Below are 22,723 nucleotides of genomic sequence, written 5' to 3'. Positions count from 1 at the left end.
TCCTTATGGGAGTACGCTGGCCTCGTCCTGGGCTCTACTGTCTTGTTTATATCCCACTCTGACACAGCTCCCGCCCTTTGTTTGCGTGCCCGCGAGCGCCAGCTGCATCAGGTTGTCTGTCTGTCTAGTCTGTCTGTCTGTCTGTCTGTCTGTCTGTCTTGTCTGTCTGTCTGTCGTTTGGCTGAAAAGCGCATTTCGAGGGCAGCTACTGGTCCAAAATTTTCAGTGTCCTACTGCTTACCCTTGGTGTGATAATACCTGCCTGCCCTTCACTACTAACTGCTACTTGTAAGTCAAATGGGCATTGTCTCTTACCACGTCTTAACGTACCCCTCCTTGTTTCACCCGAGTTCGTTCATATCTGACTGGATGGCTATTTAGTTACCTGATTTGAGGATTGCTCGTTCAGCAAACAGAGACGTCTGAATGTTCCACTCCTCGATTTGGTTGACTACAAACCGCTCCTCTCTCTGTGTCTCTCTTTCCCGACTTCCCGCACACGATAAATCTCAGCCTACAGCCTCTGGTTTGTGAACAATTGTTGCACTTCCTTCCTTAGCAATTTGCCATGTCCGGTGAGCTGCGAAGCTCACACCGGATCCAGAACCCCACCGAACCTTCGTCTCGTGTCCCTGTGAAACGGTCCTATATAGATTACCTCAAAGGCATCAATACCCGCTTCAAGCAACTCTCCGACAACGTTCTGCCTGCCTCGCCATATCTTCTCACCGTCCCTACCGATAGGCCTTTCCATCTAGGTTCTCAGTTTGTGAGCAATTGGGCCGTGGGTGATAACAGACCCTTTGCGCCGGAGGAGGAACATCTCCAGTACATGACTTTTCTGTCCCACCAAGGCGAGGATACTCTACTTGTTGCTGTTGGGGATTGGTCTGATGAACGCGGAAACATTATGGAAGAAGATACCTCGAAACCCCCAAGCATCAACACGAGCGCCGCTACCGATACATCCAAAATCAACCTCCAAAGAAAGAAGATCAGTCTAAGTGACTACAAAAAGAAAGCAAATGAAACTCCCAGATCTTCTTTGAAAGGTGCAACGGACCGAAAAAATGGAGCTGGCCATGCGACAACTTCAGAAGCGAAATTTAGCAGATCGCTAGAACGACCTTCACTGGTCAAGCAGTCCGTATCCTCCTATTCTGGAAGAAAAGATACCGAATCTCCAGCGCCAGAAAATCGCTACAACGGAACTTCCCAACACAAAAATATCCCTGAAGGAAATTCCAGATCTATTCCACCGCCCTATACATCCCCGGCACCACCTCGAGAATCTCCATCTCCCAACAAGAAAGCACGACTCTCAACTACAAAAGAATCCACAGATAATACTTCCACGAAATTCAGAAATGGCCCACCTGTTGTTCCCGCCTTACTTTCTCCAACTCTTCCTCCTACCAGCATTGCGCCAAAGCTCCCTAGACTTCTCTCCCCAACACTTCCACCCGATATTGAAGAAGAGCTAGCAAAGATAGAGGACGAGGAGCCGTCCTTAAATGGAAGCGTTGATTCTAAGAAAATCACATTTTCTGCGTCTGGAGGACCCAAACCAGAAAGACCACCGTCTAAGTTGACCCAATCCAGAGCCCATTCCAATTCTACGTCCAGTTCAAGTGATAAATGCTCAAAGGCTAGAATATTGTCGTCTTCTACGTCCAGGTTAAAAAATAGTAGCGGCGCACAATCTATCCCTGCTTCGAGCGATCGAACTCCCAGAGTTTCTGAAAATAAACTTTCACGTATCCCGTCAAAGTCCAAGGGCCCTGCAGAGCCCGCTAAACCCAAACTTATCGTGAAACTGAGATACGGAAGGGCGAATCGAAAACGGATAGAAGCTTTGCTAAGGTTTTCTGGTAAATACAAAACCACATCCGATAGCAGGACTCCGAAACAAAAAGATGCACCTGAAAAAAGCCCGAAGAAAGGTAAAACTCTTTCTTCGAGGTCAGCCGACACGCAGTGTCAGGAAAAACGACCGAGACAAACGGAGGACGACGACAGTCAGTGTCCAGCTCCCAAGCGCCGGAAACCCGCCGCCATTTCGAGCACAGAGCGACCAAGAACCCCTGTCACTGCTACATTCAAATCTCCTTCAATTCAGCAGCAGTCAACAACATCAAAGAGCCAGTTTCTTACTCCAAATAAAGATGTAAGAGGGCACGCTATGCGCCGCCTGGGATCTGGAGATGGAGATGCGCGAACCCCAGCAGGCATGGACCGTGCAATGAATACCAGCACTCCGGGAAGCGCAGGGAAGACGATTACAAAACACTCCCCTCCAATTTCTACGGACAGTCAAACATGCAGGGCTCGAGATTCACCAGAATATCGCCAATGGCGGGACGAATTCCTAAAATATATCAGTCTAGGTCGCGAGCTAAAACATGCATCCCAGAGATATACCGGCCCCCAAGCGACAGACGTGGACGAAAAACTTGGAGCTGCCATCGCTGTTGAGTCCGTCCTTTGTTTTATCCTTGCGTTTATCCTAGAAGACCAAGCCAAAGCTCTGTGCCAGCGAGTCGGAGATTCGGCGGGCTGGCGATCCATCGTCGCATACTGGAATGCAGTGAAACATATCACAGCTCCTTATCCGCACCTGCACGGCCTTTGTGCCTTCCTTGGCGCAGTCTCCCACGATGCCATCCATGCCTTTGACCTCGAGCGTCTTTTAAATTTCAATATACCAAGCGAGAATAGTCCGGTTCCCACGCCCAACAGCGATGGAAACACAATCAATTCAGAAGATAGCAAGAAGAGCCAGAGGGAGTTTAAAGAACTGAGAACGCGACTCTTCGATTCTCACAAGGAAGCTAAAAGACTCTGGCTGGAGGGTATGTGCGAATTATCCGAAGAGGTCCTCTCCCGCCAATATCCAACTACGTGGTCGAAGCGGTCGAAGAATTTCTTGGTAAGGGGCAGAGAGAAATTGCTCCCTGAAGAGTATTCGGGTGAATATTTTTTACCACTGGGTCATGCGACGACGCCTGTTGAGGTAGTCCGGTTTGGATTGGCGTTACTGACTGAATGGACTGAGAGAGAAGGAGTCAGGTGGAAAGGCCGACTTGGGTTATGATTTTTTTAATATATATTTAATGTCATTTCCTCTTCTCTCACTCTATACCCTTCATGGTTATGATGGACTTCTCTCACCAGCCAATTTTATTTAGAGCGTTACCTCGTTTTCCCCCCGTCCAACAACCCAACGATGCCTGTACCAGATCCTTCTCTAAACTTCTCACCATCCCTTTACCCTTTGCCCAACTTATCGTTTTTAAATTGACATCACGTCTTAGCGCACGTTCCCTTTCTTGATTCCTTCAGTCCCATGTTTTATTTTACTATGCTTTTCTGCTCGTTTTCTTCTGTCGAATTCTACTTTCGCGACCTGCTCTGCTCCATTTCCTTTGATCTAGTAATGATGATACCAACGACACGTCAAATTTATTAGGGTATTAGGGTAAAAATAGTCGGAAAATACCGCGCGCAACGTTCTCTTTTGTTTCTCTTTTCTTTTTCTTCTTTTTCTTCTTTTTTATTTTTATTTTATTTTATTTTTGGTTGGTTTTTTTGTTTGTGCATTTCATTTGCGAACGATTTAGGCCATGCAACACCCTCTCTGTTTCCTATTCCCTCTTTTCGTTTTCTGCGTCCGCATGGCGTTTTGGCGCTTGGAGAAGGAGTGAAAGGGGAACTGGACCAGATGGGATCCGCAGAGTGTATGAATGAATGATGATTTGATGGGATTTGGGTGGGTAGTTGTTACAATGCCTCAGATAGTTTATGGCAGGAAGGTTTCATCCTTTTTTTTTGTTAGTTTTTCCTAATCGTGCTATTCTGATTGAGCGGATATGAGGATGAAAATGAGAAATGAATGTATAAATGACATGCGATAGCGTACAATATATGAATTGTGCTGTATATGTTACACAGCTGTGTGGTGGTTGATAGATATTTCGAACAAGTTTTTAGTTAAGGCTCTGTATGCAGAAGACAATTTGTTCTGTGGTGTAAAAAGAGATAATCCCTTTTTAGCAAACTTATTTCTTCTAATGAGAAACACTGTTAAGTTTTTTCTTTTTTTCTCTTTGAAAACAAACTTGACTATTTATTTTGTCATTTTTGTAGGATATGAAAATGGAGATGGGAATAGAGCTGGAAAATGTGGAATGAAATGCTGATTGATCGATCTCTTCATTGAAGGAATGAATGTGAGTAGGTTACTGAGACTGAAGACTCAGACAAAAAAAAACCAAGAAGCTACAGAATAATACCTAGTTTAAGTTCACTGCTAGCTACGCCGTAGAGCAATGGCAAATGAGAAGGGAAGTTGATATTAACCCGGATATTAGAAAACAAATTGCCAAATGATATTGCTAGCAAAGTAGCAAACCGAAAACAATGAGCAAGGTAGTTAGTTAATTTACGTTCGTAAAATTCAAAAGTAGACCCATATCTTCTATCCTAGTCAAATGCCAGACCGCTCACTCCACTTAAATGCAGCCACTTCTCATATAAGACGCGAAAAGAAGGGGGAAACGTGTAAAACGATGGCAATATGCAAATGCAAATGCACGCCAGAATATAAGTTAGATAAGGAAATCGAATATATGAAGAGGAGGGGTAGTGAATGGATTTATAACTGAGCCATCCATTCAGACAAATTTAACAAAAATGAAATGGATAGCAGGATGCGCTCGCTCTAATCAACAAGAAGCAAAAGAAGAAATAAGAAACATGATAAATCAAAATCAAAAAAGAAAACAAAGGAAATAAAATTTCCCTGGATATCAACGTATAGACTTTCTTCAAATAATCACGAGAGACCATCAGATATTAAACGGGATATTCAACCTCATCATTCCTTTCACTTGTGCCTCCCCCCTTTCTGCCCCCACCAAATAGCCACCCAGCCTCCCGACAGTACCTAGGTTCCCTCCGCGTGCTGCCTACCTCACTAGCCCAGCAGACAAGAGCGGCATCCACCACTCCCGTCAGTACACCTTCCATCGCACCAAGGACACTCCAGCCAATGGCTCCCGCAATCAATCCGACAACATACGCGTACAGACTACCTCGTATCATGGATGTTCCAATGGTTAACTGGAGATTTCGAGCTGTTGTGACCCAGCCGCTGAAACCGAGGGCAAGAGACATGATGAACCGAGTGGCGTGTAGGAGGAGCTTGGAGAGGCGGTATGGGAGCAGTGAGGAGTTGCTGGTGTAGTTGCTGCTATCAGAGTTGGAGAAGGAGAGCGGGCGGAAGGAGGTGGCTGTTGTTGAGGGTGTGAGGAACGTCATTTGGCTGAGACTGCGAGCAGAAGCTCCCAGGGGTAGTGAATGAATGGCAGCATATGTTAGAGTGAGAGGGTTCGTGAGTGTGGCGATCGGGGTAGGGATGAATGAGTATGCGACCAAGACAATAAAGGAGGATAGCCGTCTTGGGAGGACTATTAATGGTAGACGGACTAGCAGGGCCAAAAGTGTTGAGAGACAGATTGTACCAAATAGTGTACTCAGAGAGTGGAGCAATGCTGCCTGGACGATCTGACGGGATGATAACATTGGTAGGGTTAAGCGATGGAAATACCATTGACTGACGGTCGCAGCGGTGACAGTGCGCTGAACTCCAGCAATCACTCCAAGGGACCAGAGGAAGACAAAAACAAAGTAAACACCCAGCCACCAACTCCCTGCATTAATGATGAACACGTTTTTCGAGGCGGAGACATGACCACCGAGAAACACGCGAGTAAACATGAGGATCCACACCCACGTCCACGACGCGATGACGGCCAACGTGAAAAACCCAAGGATAAGCAGTGCCGGATTAGCTGCGAGGATACGACATGAGAACTCCAAGATACTGATCGCCTTGCCTGTTGCAAGACGCCCCTGAATAACCAAATACACCCAGACGGTTGCTATTATGGCTGGTACCAAGGAACCCCAGCGCATGACCTTGTCCTGGATACTTTGGCCATGCCAAGTTCCGCTAAAGCTGGCTATGAACGGGTAAAGAGAAAACGAGTAGAGTATCACAGGAACCGCAATTAAGATCCCATAAACCAACGGCCGGATGTAGGAACGAAGCAAGGCTAACCACAATAGAGACACCAAAATAGACACCAGAGTATAGATCGCTAAGAGGTAAAAAGACGCATGAAGGGTAGAATAAATGGTATCACCAAGGGCAAGTTTATCTTTTGGTAGGGAGGTATGTAGATAGACCAAGAAAGCGGTAGCAAACATGCCCACGAGGGAGATTAAAAAGAGACTGCCCCAAAAAGTGTCATGCTGGGGGGACGCAGAGTCCGGGTGTGTCATTGAAGCTGGAAGGGATGATCCGGCAGAACTTGGTGGGCGAGGATGATCCAGAAGAGCCTGTTCATCCGTTTCCTTGGGCAAAAAAGGGGAGCTGGTTTGAAAAGCGTCTCCCACAAGGTCAGGCTGCTTCCGAAATTGCTGAATGACTGGCGGGGGGTCGTCATCGTCCACAAAACCTGGCCTACTGTCCCGTTGCAGGTTCACCATATCACTCCTCAGGGTATCTTCCAGGCCAACATCAACCATCACATCCTTCCCAAGAGAACTTGCACCTGTGCTCCGCGTATCATCCCTGTCATCTTCGTCACCCCCATTTACTTGCTCGAAAGGCTTGCCTCCAGGAACAGGTGCGACATCACTCGCTCGACCGGCGCGCCACGAACTCTTTATCCCGCCGCCTCTTCCGCGGCCATTTTGATGACTATTGCCCGGTGCGACTATACTATTTTCCGAGTGTTTGCCGTCATCATCGATCTCCGATGACTCCTCCAGCTGGCTAGAGCCGAAATGGCGTCGGGAACGCTGTAGGGCATAGAGGTCTTCGATTTCCCGTTCGTGTTCTTGCTCATCGTCTTCCTCTCTGAATTCGTCCGCAGCGCTGTGGAAGAGCGGGGCATGCTGCAGTGAAGCCTTCGAAGAGAAAGGGAAGTGGGAGATGTAAGAGGAGCTGGGTTGGTAAGGGTTCCCAATAGCTCGATGGAGATAGGATCTCGAGGAGGGGGCGCGTGAACAAGTGCTTTGGTTGAATCTCCTATGGCGGTCTGAGGGTTGTCTGTCGTTGTTATCGGGACCGAAGGCTATTCTAGACTGAGACTGCGCTAGGAATCGAGAGGCATCTAGATCAAAGGTTGCAATGTTAAGAGGTTTGTTCTAGATAGTGTAGAGGAGGGAAAGGAGGAGGGAAGGGGAGTAAGAAAACCGGAGTTCTCCATACATTCCGAAAACATGGCTAGGTGGATATTGCAGCAGCATCAGTCTCGGACATAGAGAAGATTGAATGGTAGCAGATTGGGACGGGAATATGGGAAATATTGGTAATATAAGGATAGGATACGGTTGTATCACAGGCACACCCTTGCAGGTGACTGGTTGGTGGTTGATTAGTTGAAGGGTGGAGAGTGAAGCGAGTCGGTGAAGAGTAGGTTAGACATGGGAGATCAGGAATTGCTATGAAAGGAGCAGCAACACATGCAGCAGATCCAGAGAATAGCAAGGTGAGTAATAGTGTAGAAAGGTATAGACGAGATTAGACAAGAGATGAGGTCCACAGGAGAACACAGAGTAGAGCATGCAAGGAAGAATGAAGAATGAAGATGAGGTTGAGGTTGAGGTTGAAGATGTTTGGCTGTTGGATGTTTTTGGGTGATGCGTGACTGAGCCCTGCCGGGGGAAGAGTCACCAGGGGACCAGACGGGGATGACTAAGACTGTAACATGATATAAGCAGAGTCATGTGCCCCGCGGCAGCAGGCAAACAATCCAGAAGTTCACAGAAAAATCAGGAAGATAAAATCAGGTTTATTTAAAAATAAAAAAAAGGAAAGAAAGAAAAGAGATGAGTAAAAAGTGAAAAATTTCCATATAGTTAACTAACTAGTTAAAGGAACTAGGTTAGTAATATATGTTAGGGCAATATCTGTGCTGCAGAGTGTGTTGTAGCCACTCAAGCTTCTGCCTGCACTTGGCCGGCAGCTCTTAAGACTTTTTAGCTCCAAGCAACCATCAACCTCAACCTCCAACTTCTGCGCTTCATGCTTCATCCGTAGTCGCTTACGGGAGTACGGGCTACAATTTTAAACAACTCAACCCCAGAACTCCAATTCCCCATTTACACACCACTAGCCCCCCCCCCGCTGAATAAATCTATATACTGCTGCACTTACTCCCCGTTCAGGCTACCATAACTTACGGAGTAACCCCAGCTGCTGTCTTAAATCCGCCCAACATAAAACACCAAGAACATCAACCGTGCCTTCGGAATAAATCAAATCGCCTCCTCCTCCAACATAGTTGCGTTCATGTCGCAGCCATGGGATTACATCGCAAAGCTTGTTTGTATTGGTGATTCCGGCACCGGTAAATCCAGCGTGTGCTTCCCCCGCCTTTCTCTGCGCTCAATCCATCCACAACTTGCAGATAACTCCATAAACATTTTATCGTCTCCAACTAACCCTGCTCCAATACAACACAGCTCACCATCCGGCTTTGTGAAGGCCGCTTCTCCGCATCCCACGATGTAACAATCGGCGTCGAATTCGGCTCGCGCATCGTCCCCGTCGGACCCCCCGCATCAGATGCGCTGGGCCTAGATTTTGAGTTCTCTCAACCTTCCCCAACATCCCCATCATCATCATCATTGGCCCACATCCCCGTGCTCCCCCCTTTTTCAACGATCTCCTCGAATCCCCATGGTTCCACGACGTTAATGAACGGAAATGACCCCACCAAACGAAAACATACCCGGACCCATATCCAAACTCAACAACCCGCTGCCGCCGGCCTCCCCGCCCCACCACGCAAGCCACGAACACCCGTCGTGCAAAAGCGCATGAAGCTCTCCCTCTGGGATACAGCGGGCCAAGAAACATACAAATCCATCACACGTTCCTATTTCCGCGGCGCCTCCGGTGCCCTCCTCGTCTTCGACATCACACGCCCTGCCACCTTCGCCTCGCTGACCCAGTGGCTGCAAGATCTGCGCCAGATCGCAGAGGAAGGCATAGTGGTTGTGTTAGTCGGGAACAAGAGTGACCTGGCTGCTTCAGAAGCAGTGGACGGAAATAACTGCTCCAGTGACCAACAACATCAACAACAACCCTACAAAACGATAGTTACACGGGAGGAAGCGGAGGCCTGGTGTCGGACGAATAATGTATCCCGCTATGTGGAGACGAGCGCCAAGTCAGGGGAAGGTGTGGAGAGAGCCTTTCTGGAAGTTGCAGAGCGGATATACCGTAACATCGAGGCCGGGAGGTATGATCTGAACGATCGGCGGAGTGGCGTCAAGGGTTTTGGAGCCACTGGTGGTGCTGGTGGTGGTCCTAGGCGCGTGCAGAGGACTGTCACGCTTGGCGTTAACGATGCCATGGAAAGGAGGGGGAATGGCTGTTGTTAATGTTTTTTTTTTATTACCTGTTATATCTGTAGTTCGTGCTTGGACTTACTACCCTGTCTGTCTGCTGCGAGGTCATCCATTTTTATTCCCTCCCAATTACATTTTCCGGGCAAAGAAAGAATCGATCACAGTTATTCCATTATCACCACCACTGCGGCTTTCCCCGCTATATTTGGTTGCATCTTATTTGATTTTTAATCTATCATTGCTACTATTTCCCTCTTGTCTCCTACACAACATTCTGCATTTCATTCCTAAGGTAGTTGGGAGGACTATTGCTGTTATTTTTTTATGCATCCGGCACTTCCACTAATGTTTCCCCAATCCCTTAACATTTCTTATTTCGTTGTGTACTGTTATTTTCCTGTTTTAAACAGGGAATCTATCAATTCAATGCATGTTGCTTTTACAATCTCCTCTATTCCAACTTGAGGAAAGTTGATAACGAAGAAACATTGTTCAATCGCCTGCTGGCTATAACACATCCTTTCACCTACCTGGGGTGAGTATGGCAAACACCGTTCCCTAACATAATGAAATAGAAAAGAATTAGTATCAAAAATAGAGAAGTATATGAGCAGGGTACAGTGTGGAACATCATTGAATCTAATACGAGAGGGAAACAGTACATATATTTCTCTTTGCCCTATCTTTTCCAGAATATGCGTGCCATCATACATAACAAGAGTTGGGAAAGGGAGAAAAACGGAGAGTTAAGATTGCAGCCGATATTATAAAATTTGGTATATCAACCCCCTCTCCAATTTTACCATCTTAGATTCTAAAAAGGAAAAAGAGAGAGAAAGGATAAAATGCATGAGTAAACAAGTCAGAGGGAAAAAGGGGGGGGGAAAACTTTAAAAAAAAAGGAAGGAAAAAGTATTGTTTCAAAACATATTATGAAAATCCTCCTCGACAAGATTTCTTCCATTTGCCTTGGCCAGAAGGGGTGTGGAAATTTCGCACCCATCCTAAACCCCCAACAACCCCGGGCGGGAAAAATGCAACATTAAAAATCCCTCGCAAAGGAGAAAATCGTAGCAGTTGCGATAACTAGCTCTTCACATTAGTTTTTGCTGTCTGTATATTTTAGTTAGCTCATTGTGTATTACTAATCCGCCACACACTAAACCCAGGACAAATGCTCCCATTTCGAGCTTGGCCCTTCCATTCCAAAGACGATGTCACGGAAATGTAAGAAGAGTCCAATTACAGCCGCGTAGAGCACTGTGTAGATGGCCCACTCGACCTTTGCGGGGAGCTTCCGCGTAAACCAGTTCACGCAGAAAGCCAGTGTTAGCATGGAAAAATACAGCGCTGGGTAATAGTGGTGCACGTAGGTGACGCGGGCCATTGCAATAAAGGGGAAGTAGTGGAAGAACCATGCGATCGCTGGGTATATGCCGGAATAGTAAATGTGGTCGATCTCGGCCATATTGAGTTCGTCGTAGCCGCGCTGCCAGCGGACCAGGTAGAAGAGCAAGATCATGCTGATGATGAGGAGACTGGCGGTTCCTCCCCAGTAGACGATGGGGTTTCCGAGGAGGAAGTATTTGACGACGTTGTCCTCCCAGGAACACATGCGGAGACCTGTGTGGAGGATTGGCCACTCCCAAAACTCGGAGGAGAGGTCATCTTGCTTATCTGGGTCAGGAACAAGGGCGTTGTTTGATGTCATCATGGCCACGTTGAGATGGAGGAAGTCCTTTAGGAATGGCGATTTGTAGGAACCAGCGTCACCGGGTGGGACTAAAAGATATTCAGCGACCGTGCTCAAGCAAAAGGACAAAGAAAGGGGGCTGCATGCTTACGCCTGTCATTAATGTGACTCTCAATATTCCAATGAGTGTAAATGTCTCGGGGATTATTTTTTTTGACGCATGTAGTTTCAATTTGTTTGAAGCCCCACTGTGGAAGATTAACGTTGCCTGCACGAAGATAGCAGCCCAGAACAGCGTGGCGAATGCGGAAAGCAGTTGTCAAAGTCCGAATTTTCGACCTGTCATTGGATGCGACATCGCTAACTACTTCAATGACCCAGTGATCTTTATTGTCTCCAATTGTTGTATTTCCATAACCTGATACTTCGTAGCTGCTCTTGGTCACTGGTGCAGGTACAGGATGCGAATGCAGATTACGTCCTGTTTGAGCGTGAACGAGCCGGATAACATCCTTGTCACCAATAAAACTTAAAGGAGCTTCCGGGTCGTAATCGGGCTCATCTCGGTTCGGATAGAAAAACCAGTCATTATTGGCATCCTTGTGGTGATAGCAAGTGATCTGTTGCTGACCTGATCCTTCAGGGTAGGATTGGACGTGCGAGTGAAGGAGACCGCCACCATATCCCATGTTTTTCAGGGTTGCCTTTGATCCTATCGCAATTTCGAGAGGGCTGTCTTTCCCAACGCTGGTGCCCTTTAGGTTGGCTTGGAAAAGAGAGCTCATCTGCGCATCCCCAGGTCCCGAGTTTTCGAGCACGAGGAAATGCAGGTAGAACGAAAACATGTAGACAAGAAGAGGAACAACAATCAATCCTGCTACTCGAGCCGCGACATGTTGTGCAAGAACAACCTGTTCAAAGGAGTGGCACATCAGTTTATATACCATACCATAAAAATAATAATGGATCCTCCCCTACCTTGGGCATTTTTAGATCGCCAAACTTGTTCCACAGATCCTCAGCAGTGTATAGTCCAACCATCGCAGTAACAAAGAATCCCACCCACTTCACACTGCAGACGCAGCCAATACTCAGCCCCGTCAGTATGAGCCATGTGAACCATTCCACTGTGAAACTTTTATTTTGAAGCCGGTGAAATCGCGCCCAGCACAAAATAGTCGTGAAGGTGAAGCATAACAGCATAGAATCGAGAAGAATAAATCTGGAGATGGTGGCATAGGAGTTCTCACAGAGAACCATTAGAGTCACCAACCAGACAGTCGAGCGGCGGAAGTTCAGTTCGCGGGCTGTATAGTATGCTAGCGGTACGCAGACGGCTCCGAAAATGGCATTGAACGAACGCATGAAGGTATAGTTAAGATCCGGTGGGTACTTTTCTCCAGATTTGAACTCAAACGAGCCATTGTAGCCCGCAAGGTAACCCGACAGGCCCACTAGCATTTTCCCCAGCGGCGGATGGACATCGAAATAGAACTCCCTCTTCAGGTAATGGGAGCCAAACTTGCCGAAACTAGGATATGCGGGCGTTTAGCCAGATGTCGCATCCAAAAGAAGTATCGTACATCTCGTCCCATCTGGGGCTCCAGGACACTCACTGAGCTTCATCCCATGTAACAATATTCGATCGACCGATACGCCACATTCGTGTGAAGAAGGAGAGTGCGGTGAATATCAGGGGGGCAATGATAACTTCCCACTCGTCAAGTACATCGATGAATGAGAACTATGATTGGGAGAATAAGGGTTAGTTGAACTGAGGCCCTAAGCAGACAACAAAATGGCAATTGGAGATAATATAGCTGGTAGATACAAGCTGCTAACGGTATTGGGAATTAGACGTGAAAGATATAAAATATACCTTTTGTGGTGTTGCCCTTTTCCCGTCGATTTCAGCCCGGACGTTACTCGCCCCACTGTCTTCTTTTTGCAAGCCAAAGACATTTCTTCGACGAAGATCGGAGTTCTGTGAGGCGCCCGTTGTGATGGCAGACTCATAGGCTGCCATGACTGGGTGAGACGGTAGGTGAACGGTGAAGACAGGAATGTGTGTATAAAAATTCAGGTCACGAAAAGAAGCCTCAGATATAAGGAGATGGAATATGTTGACGAAGTGAAACCGGTTAGTGGTTGGACAACGATAGCATCCATCCAAAGATTTCTAGCAACTACCTTGAGATCTGGCCCGTCCAACAGCTCACAGATTGAGCCAAGAGGGAAAAGATGAACGAAAGTAACCCACGACCTTGAACAGATACCTAAAAAGAGATAAAATAGAGAGAGAAGACAAGGGGAATTGAAATGGGCCTCAGGAAAAAGAAACGGTAGCTAGTTACTGTACACGGGAGATTGACGGAGAGATGAGTGTGGTGAGACAAAACGAATTGAGCTAGCAATCCCTCGGTAGATGCGAAACGAAATACACAGAGTGAGAAAGGAAACAAAAGGGGAGAAGAAGTTGAAAGATGAAGATGAAGTTGAAATTGAAGTTGAAAATTAAGTTAAGGAAAGTAGAGGTGGTCTTTCGGATTGGGGGGCTTTGTTTTGGCCCTAGGCACAAGTTGACACTAGTATCGTATGGAAAAAGTATTGAAACTCCGTTTGGTACCTGTCTGCCTGTCTGCTGCCTGGCCACGGCTGTTAAGAGTGGGCTTTGGAGCTTCCAACCGGCTGTATCACGCTTACGCGGGACCCTTTTTTCGCTGTTTACGTCCTTGCAAGCCTCGTCAAGTGATCCACCAGCGCCCATGTGCGTTCTTTCTCGAAGCCATGTGGAATGCATGTATAAAGACGATCTTAACCACTGAATTGAATTATTCATACGGAGTATGCGTATATCTATTAACCAATGTTCTGGAAATCCAACTCGTCCTATCCGGGAGCATAATAATCCTACATATTGTATGTGACAACGGTATAAACAGTAATTACCTGAAAAGTGGGTGCCGTTGAACATGTTTTTAAAATTCGGCCGGAAAATCCTTCGGCGTGGTTGAATCATATTGACAGACCCACCCATAAAAACTACATACACTAAAGTCATACCTCGCACATATCCCACACATCTTCTCTCGGCCCTTCATGGTGGTGATTTTAACCTATTTGCCCTGACCCTTAATTAAGTATCCCTAAATCCTTAACTCCTAATCCTAACTTACCCCTAACCCTGGTGTTGGGTGTTGAGTGTTGAGTAATAAGTGTGCAGGGAATGTAGACTGTTTATTTTAGATGGGTGATGAGAATTGGATTTATGGTTTTAGAAAAGTGGGCTCAAGTTTTAAACCAACGTTCAACCGTAAATACCCTCTGAAAATAAAATGTACCCCCGACCTCGATAATATAAAACCCTGTATATCAACCCTGTTAATAACTTCAGAGATACGTTAAAAAGAGGTATCCAAAGTGAAACCAACATTTGACCGTCTAAAATGTAATACGGAAATCCTAAGAAATCATTACAAAAAACCAAGCGCCCCTGACACATAGGAATCAGGTGTGTACGTGCCATTCCTCTCCAGCAGCCAATGAACAATAAAATGAGAGGAAAGAGAAGAAAATATTACAGCAATATATAACGCGTCTCCCATGTAACCAACAATATGGAAGCGTGGACAGCGAGAAAAATTGACCAAACGTCGGAGACGCGTAACTGCGTACCAAGTGTATATCCGGGAAGAGATATAAAACAAAACGTAAATGAGAAATGAAAAATGAGAAACGAAAGAAACAAGAAGATGAGGCGGAGGTCCCATGAGTAATTATCCTCCTGTGGCCCCCAAGAAGAACATCCATCGCCAGACTGGAGTGACGCCAAGCAAGAGATCAAATGGGGAATTCGAGGAAGGGAGATTGTATCAAATAACGCCAGAGATCTAAACAAAATTTGAATCGAGTGACTGAAAAGAGGGAGACCAATCAGAACAGGAGAGGGACCACTGCACATCGCGGTACCGAGCAGTGACTTGGAACCAGACCGTGGCCATGAAACATATGTACCGTGGTAACTAGATCCCATGTTTGCTCCAAGCCAGAGTCAGCCAAGTAGTCTTCTTTCTATCCTTCACTTTGAAAGTCCCTCGTCTCCACATCTACCTTTCCTCATCCTGGTCAAGGCGACTATATCGCCCTTGATCACCCTTGTTGCCAGAGCTAGTCCCTCGCCCAACCATGCTGGATATCCAACCGCGGATTCCTTCGCCGCGATAAGATCGCTCTACAATGCCAGATGGAACTGGCTTACTGCTCGATTCAGTCGGGTTGAGGTCCAGTTCCGGAATTCCACAATCGGCGCCGTGATGGTCATCGTGTGATCTTCGAAGATCAAGAGAGGGAATCGGCGATCCAGCGCCTATGAGCACATCCTGTTCAGCGGGGGTGGGGGGTGTTGGAGCTGAGGTTCCATCGCCGAAAACTGTATCCATGTCCTCCAGACGGATACCGCTGGTTTCGGGGTATACGAAATACACTAGAAAAAGGATGGTCAGGCATTGGAAAACAGTGGCAGTAGCAGCAGCAGCAATGCATGACAAGGTGACAATGCGAGCTTACCTAGAACAAAACTAACCGCGCAGAAGAAAGCATGCATCAAATATAAACGCCATTTGATGGCTTCTTGCAAAACTGGGGTCAATTCTCCCACAAGCCAATTAAACGCCCAGTTTGATGCAGTGCTCAAACTCGCTCCCTTCGCTCGAATACTCAGTGGCAGAATTTCCGGTGGGTATAGCCATGGAATTGGGCCCCAAGAAGCACCAAATGCAGCATTGTATATCATGACAAATATAACGGTAAGGATTGGGGTGCTCTTAATATCAAGATAGAGCCAATAAGAGATAAATGACAAAGATATAATCATTGCCACGGCACCGGAGAGCAGAATTGGTCGTCGTCCCCAGCGGTCGACAAGGTACCAGGGTGGAATAGTCGATGCCAGGTAGCTGAGCGAGTTAATACCTGTCATGAGAATTGCCTTGCGTCCCATCATGCCTGCAGATTCGAACACCAGTGGTGCATAATACGAGATGACGTTAATTCCATTAAGTTGAGCAAACGCCTGGGCCGACATTGCGATAAAAACACGTTTGCCGTAGCGGCGAAACATTTCTGCATATGACCGTTCGCCCTCTTGTCTCTGAAGTAAAACCCCCATTTTAATTTCTCGATATTCTTGGCGGGCTTTGTCATTGTGAAGGTCACCCTCAGCATAGAGGTTGGCGATTACAACCATTCCTTCTTCATCATGATCATTGTCTAGCAACCATCTATTGTTTTCAACAGTGTCAGTTACGATGTAAATATCGACGATAAAATAAACAGAAAATGGGGACCTTACCGAGGAGATTCACAGATAATAAGAGACCCAACACCCAAAAAAGCACCCATAATGCATTGGAACGCCAGTGGTAACCTCCAGGCATAATTGTTTGGGATAAAGCTGCAAAAATAGTCTACCCACACGCTGGCAGCGTAACCACAAATGTTTCCAGTGAACTCTATACAAGCCAGCTTGCCTCGATTATGCGGAGGAGATATTTCAGACTGATAAACAGGCACAATAGTAGATAAGGCACCCACACCCAAACCCGCGATGATACGACCGACCAGCATCATAGGAATCCCTGTAGCGAATGTCTGGAGAGCGCCTCCAATGAAAAACACGATGGATCCGTAGAGGATAGTGCGAGTTCTACCGATAATATCACCAATTTTTCCGACGATAAGAGATGAAATGAACGCCCCGACTTCTAGAATAGCAACCATAGTACCAATCTCCGCCCGCGTGGGTTGGTTAAAATAGTCTTTAAAGTCGGCACCCCTAAGAGAACTAGTAAGATTCTGTATTTTGGAGAAGTGCAAATGATGCCCATATATCCTCGAATTCCCAGCAGTGCTATTGGCGGAATTGGAGAGGATATAGACAGTTAAACAAGTGGGTGTAACGTACGTGATAATGCCCGACATGACTCCCTGGTCATATCCAAAAAGGAAGACACCTAACGATACAAAGACGCTCGTGAAATATCTAAAAAGGTCAAGCAAACATCAGTACTGAGTTAAATTCGATTTCAAGTGAGGTTCTCGGTTTGAATAACAAAAGCAACATACAGCAGTGGTTTGCCCACCAAACCCTTGGCCTGGACCTTATGGATGTTTCCAGGCGACATGATGATGGTTAATATTTTTTCCGCCCTGGAAACAGTGCGAGGGGAAGGGGAAGGGATAATGATCTCCTTGAGAATGCCAGCGCGGTTGTGGTCGAGTTCGAGATGGTTGTGCCCGTGAGGGTGGTCGGGGGTCTGGTGGTTGGTCCGTTTTGAGCGTTTCCCGCGGGAGCGGAAGCCAGTTCTACCAAAGAGCTGATGATCAAGAGAGCGACGAAGCTGAATTTGAAGGGGATCTTCTTCGTTGGCGAGCTGTTCAGCCAAATCACCCGAATCGGACCAGACGGAGAAGTCGGAGTCTGCGGCAGATGGGGTTGGGGAGGGAGAGAACGTAGCGAACCGCCGGTTGCCCTCTTTCTCGCGCGAGGATTCGTGCAGCGAGGTAGGCGGATCGGGCGAGGGCCGGGAATGAGGAGATAGGGACCGGAGGGAAATCGAGTTGGAGGTATTGGGGGGAGTTGAGGATGAAATCGTGACGGTGGTGAGAGGGCCGGCCGGAGCAGCCCTACAAAAGATAAAAGGAGGTTGAACAACGATAGATGAGGTAGAGGACGAGGTGGAGTGGAATGTGAAGTGTGATTTAGGTACCAACAACGTGGGTCAGGAGAGAGAAGCCCAAAAAGGGACAGCTTGTGGGCGTTAGGGTGTCAACCAAGGGGTTGAGAAGAAGAAGCCTGACATCCGACGAAAAGGAGTTAACCGACAAGCATCGAAATATGCGGGGACGGTTGGATTGGTTCCTGATGTCTGGAGCGGAACCTCAGATGCGCTGTTAGTTTGCGTCAATCAGTGGGGGTTTTGTTGATTATATCGAGCATCCATGCAGGGGCTTTTGTTGCAGGCCCTTGTATGAATGAAGTGTATGTGTAGCTGCTGTCGTCGGCTGGCTGGAGATGAAGAAGTTACCTGAGGTGAGGCTGAAGATTCATTTGGCTGTCCCGTTATTTACAGGGTGGTCTGTATTGTGCATGTATGTACGGAACCTTCCCATATGGCGGTACTTGTAGTGCTTGTCTTTGGCAGCCAAAAGAAAGAGCAGAGGTACCTGCCACAAGTACCTCGATTTCAAGTTCTGGTTGCAAAAGACACAAGCTGCTGGTTTATTTCTGGTACTTCTTCCCTTGATTTGATGGAAAAGTTTTATTATCTAAGAAAAAAGTAATAAAAACTAACGTAGTTATCTGGCAATAACCACCAAACCAACTCCATCCTGCCTCTAAATCATCAGATTTCAACAGCAACATGTCTCTGGAATTAGTTAGATGGGAATTGAAAAAGCCAAGACCGATTCGAAGGCAGGAAAACATACAAATACCACAACTGAATACCAACGGGCCCAAGGTGACGACTTGCGGTGATAACAGTCCCCATAAAGAAGCGCCATTGGGCCCGGCCAAGAATCCCAGATTTGCCCACGGGTATTTCTGAATTGTTCGCCCGGTCACTCTTGTTTGCGGAATCAACTGGGCAAATATTCAGTAGCTATAGAATTGTTCAAGTAATCCAGATTATATCATTTCCATCAGACATGCCCGACCACAATAATAGGGGAAATTAAAGCATCAATCTCTTAAGGCTCTTTCTTCCCGCAAGGGTTACCCAAACAACGTTGTTTTATGGAGACATATCTTTTCCAAGGAGCCCATCCTGATACCACTCGTTCTTCTCTCCGCAAAACCAGTGAGGAGATCTCATTAATTATTATTGCTTTCTATCCTCTTCCCCACATTGCGTGGAGATACGGAGTAACCCTGGTCTCCACATTTTGTCTGAAACCGTTGAAAGCATGGTATTGAAGTACTCAAAAAGTCTAACCATTGGAGTAATTATACCCTTTCCAGTACATACATACATACACTTATTGGATGGGCATCATTTATTCATTGGACAGTTTTGCCTCCGCCTGAAATAGATAAATTAAGTTCTTAAAGATGGCTAACTAGATGTCTTCAGCCCATTATCGTTATTATAGGGTCTATTATTATAAATTTTCCAGAATTCCTGATGCACCTATTGTCCATCCATGGTTCCCACCATACCTTCGTATCCGCCTTGCTGAATCATTGGTTTAATGAAGAGACTTTGGTGCAACTTGGGTTGGCAACATTGGCATCAGTTTAGCACAGCCATACGGAATTATTACATCCTAAAGGAATACCAACATCAAACGTCAAAAGACTCTGGAGACCTGGTTCTCCCCGGAGACACAATTTATTCGAGTCATATATATCCCTTGCGCCATAAACCAGCTGATGAGACTGCTAAGCAAGTCACCTGGTAACTGTGCGGTGGCAGTTGAATCATGGAGTCAATAGAACCAAGGAAGACGTAACTTTCCAAGCCACACATATCTAGCGCTTGCAGGATTGATCCTAGTCACGAAATCATTGAAAGCTCAATCAAATTACATAATCCACCACGGAGCGAATAACTAACTAATGTCGGTGTATGAAGTAATCAAATCAAATCAAATAACTAACTAATCAAAACAACCTCATACTGTCGGAACCGAATTTTTGAAATATCTCTACAACCACCGCTCTATTTTACTCATACTGTGGCTCAATCTACTCGTCGGCTATCTAGGTATCGCCCAATACCAAGGAAGTATGGCGAGTAGCCAAAACACCCCGCAGGTGGGTTTCCAGCCACATAAGCTTAACGACCATGCTATCCAAATCGAAGCAGATATCAAAGCATTTAAGGAATATTGTAACAACCTGCTAGGAAAAGCAAGAAACTCCTCATGGCAAATGCTGGTAGCATTCATGGAAAGTGTTACCGCCTACATAAAGAAAACTGAAAAACAGCCAACACAGGCAGAATGGACCACAGACCTCCAAGCCACAGCAAAAGCTCAGGAGGAGATGAAAAAGAACATCATCTATATCAAGAACATCTTAACGGCCCCAATGGAGAAAGCCACTAGCACCCCAGGACTATCATACACTCAAGCCGCCCAAAAGCCATACCTTCTTCAGACACCTCTACAGCCAAGGCTCTCAAGCAGACTGAGGGAAATCCTAATCAAAATAGGCAACACTGCCCCAGAAAGTGAAATATGAAATGCCACTGAAGGAACCATTAAAGACAGAGTCAACAAATCACTGGAGGAAAGCCTGAATCAGAATCTAAAGAGAATGAAAATCCTTGCTGTAAAGTGACACCCTAGTGAGGACATCACACTATACACAAATGATCAAGATGCAACAAGAAAGATGCAGATACACAAGGAGGAATGGCTGAAAGCACTGGGAGAAACAGCACAGCTACAAACAACATTCTTTGAAATTCTCATACATGGAGTCTCTACAGCAATAGATGCCACAAACATCAAAGAGATTGAAGATAAGATAAGATGGAACAATCCAACACTGGAAACTGCGAACATCATATACACAGAATGGCTGAAAAGAGAACTAGGAGGCAAAAGAGCATTCACTCTGGTGGTGGAATTTGACAATAGTGAACATGCAGATAATGCAATCATCAAAGAAATAGCAATGAGGGTGCAAATGTTTACCTGCAAGTACTACAACTGAATCTGTAAGCTGAGACAATGCTTCAAGTGCCAGAAGTACAGACATGTCAGAACTCATTGCAAGACAAAACCAGCATGCGGATATTGTGCAAAAAACCACAATATCAATGAGTGCAAGTTGAGATCAAGAGAGAGAAGTGAAGCAAAATGTGTGAACTGTGGAGGAAAACATCCCACCTGGAGTGTGCAGTGTGGGATGAGAAAGATGGAACTGGCCAGACTGGAGGAATGTAAAAGAAATAGGTCTATCACTCATCAGAAAGCAGCAGCACAGCACAGGCAGAGTATCACCAGTGGATCATGAACTTAAAAAAAAGACATAACTACAAATGCAACACTCATCAGATCTATTCTTCAATCAAGAATAAGGACAGGTTCAGGACAGAAAAGGGGACAGTTCTCAAGAAAGAGCCATAGAGTGAAAACCCAGGAAGAAGGAGAAACAGATGCAGTTGTACAGATATTACAAAAGCTAAATAGCAATCAACAACTGGTGCTATCAGTCAGAAATGTTAACAACAACAAACACCAATGTTATGAAGACCAAGAGACTCCTACCTCCACACAGAACACAGGCACACTAATGATCTGTGATGAATAGTACAACTCTATCAATCCTACAATACAATGTCAACAAGTCTCAAGATCAAGTTATGGTGCTGCTGCTTGCAAGTCAAACAGCTTTGAAGTATGACATCATAGCAATTCAGAAACCATGGAGAAACAAATTCCAGAAAACCACATATCATTCAATTAAAGACAGATTCAATCTGATATATCAGAAGGATGAGAAGACTAGAGTATGTTTCTTCATAAATAAGAATATAGCTAAGGACTGGATGTACATGTACCACACACCAGATTTAGTAACTCTGAAACTTTGAGGGGAAACTGATCAGAATCAACAAATTTGCATACACAACATATACAATCTGATAACACACTCACTAGAAGCAGAAGACACACTATTGGACCTGCAAAAAGCACTGGATAGTGAATCAGAAGCTGAACACATTGTTCTAGAAGACTTCAACCTACACCACCCGATGTGGAGAGGATTCAGAATGAGGAAAACATCAGAGAGGTCAGAGGTCTTGCTTGAGCTGATCACAAGCCACCAGCTGAGTCTACTTCTACTGGTGGGAGCCAGAACACATCAAGAAAGAGGAGAGTCATCAACACTAGATCTGGTCCTGGGAACAAGTTGAATGCAAGAAAGAGTGATATGCTGTGGTCTAGCAGGCACGGAGCTAGACCATGACTCAGACCATCTACCAGTAGCAACAATTCTGGACATATCAACAGCCAAAAGTGAACCTAGAAAAACAAGAATATGGCATAGAATGAAAGAAAAAGAGTTCAAAGAGAATGTTAAAAGAAATCTGCCAATGACAACAAAATCACAGAACAGAGCAGAAATCAACCACTATCTAAAAGACATAATCAAGACAGTCACCATGGCAATTGAAACACACTGCTCAAGCTCACACATCAGTCCTTGATTGATCCCAAACTGGACTTCAGAAATAAAAGAAGCCTAGATGAAAGTGAGACAGCTGCAAAGAATTCATCAGAAATCACAAACATAAGAGGCTTGGGAAGAGTATAGAGAAGCAAGAAACTACAAGGGACACCTCATTCAAAAACTGCTTAGAAAAAACCACAGAGAAAAAGTTCAGGAAGCTACAGAATCTATGCAAGGTCTTTGAAAACTGGCAAAGTGGGCAAAAAATAGAGAGTATAGGCCAGCACACACACCACCCCTACAATATGAACAAGGCCCACTGGAAACAGAACTGGAGAAAAAGTATGACCTACTCAGCAAATCTTTCTTCCCACTCCCAGATATAGCAGAACTGGATGATATAATCAGAGCAGAGTACC

General features: G+C 45.8%; 5 protein-coding genes across 5 annotated transcripts; 2 read left to right on the top strand and 3 right to left on the bottom strand.

Annotated features, from left to right (window-relative positions):
- Positions 1 to 568: 568 nt before the first annotated feature.
- Positions 569 to 3,094, top strand: PADG_08076 (uncharacterized protein; the record flags this gene model as incomplete). Its single annotated transcript, XM_010765159.1, has 1 exon — positions 569 to 3,094. One exon carries the CDS (start codon positions 569 to 571, stop codon positions 3,092 to 3,094), a length of 2,526 nt encoding a protein of 841 aa, XP_010763461.1.
- Positions 3,095 to 4,854: 1,760 nt separating this feature from the next.
- PADG_08075 (uncharacterized protein) lies at positions 4,855 to 7,292 on the bottom strand (the record flags this gene model as incomplete). Its single annotated transcript, XM_010765158.1, has 2 exons — positions 4,855 to 7,181; positions 7,280 to 7,292. 2 exons carry the CDS (start codon positions 7,290 to 7,292, stop codon positions 4,855 to 4,857), a joined length of 2,340 nt encoding a protein of 779 aa, XP_010763460.1.
- A 1,070-nt stretch (positions 7,293 to 8,362) lies between these two features.
- PADG_08074 (uncharacterized protein) lies at positions 8,363 to 9,459 on the top strand (the record flags this gene model as incomplete). The annotated part of the gene is made up of 2 exons (XM_010765157.1): positions 8,363 to 8,431; positions 8,536 to 9,459. 2 exons carry the CDS (start codon positions 8,363 to 8,365, stop codon positions 9,457 to 9,459), a joined length of 993 nt encoding a protein of 330 aa, XP_010763459.1.
- Positions 9,460 to 10,585: 1,126 nt separating this feature from the next.
- PADG_08073 (uncharacterized protein) lies at positions 10,586 to 13,145 on the bottom strand (the record flags this gene model as incomplete). The annotated part of the gene is made up of 5 exons (XM_010765156.1): positions 10,586 to 11,208; positions 11,271 to 12,030; positions 12,098 to 12,650; positions 12,736 to 12,863; positions 12,999 to 13,145. 5 exons carry the CDS (start codon positions 13,143 to 13,145, stop codon positions 10,586 to 10,588), a joined length of 2,211 nt encoding a protein of 736 aa, XP_010763458.1.
- A 2,080-nt stretch (positions 13,146 to 15,225) lies between these two features.
- On the bottom strand, positions 15,226 to 19,362 carry PADG_08072 (uncharacterized protein; the record flags this gene model as incomplete). The annotated part of the gene is made up of 7 exons (XM_010765131.1): positions 15,226 to 15,602; positions 15,686 to 16,398; positions 16,470 to 16,952; positions 17,082 to 17,159; positions 17,243 to 17,803; positions 18,608 to 18,761; positions 19,338 to 19,362. 7 exons carry the CDS (start codon positions 19,360 to 19,362, stop codon positions 15,226 to 15,228), a joined length of 2,391 nt encoding a protein of 796 aa, XP_010763433.1.
- Between the last annotated feature and the right edge of the window lie 3,361 nt (positions 19,363 to 22,723).

The sequence above is a fragment of the Paracoccidioides brasiliensis genome (genome assembly GCF_000150735.1).
Source record: "Paracoccidioides brasiliensis Pb18 unplaced genomic scaffold supercont2.14, whole genome shotgun sequence".
NCBI classification, from domain to species: Eukaryota; Fungi; Ascomycota; class Eurotiomycetes; order Onygenales; family Ajellomycetaceae; genus Paracoccidioides; species Paracoccidioides brasiliensis.
This window is presented reverse-complemented; position numbering and strand designations above follow the sequence as displayed.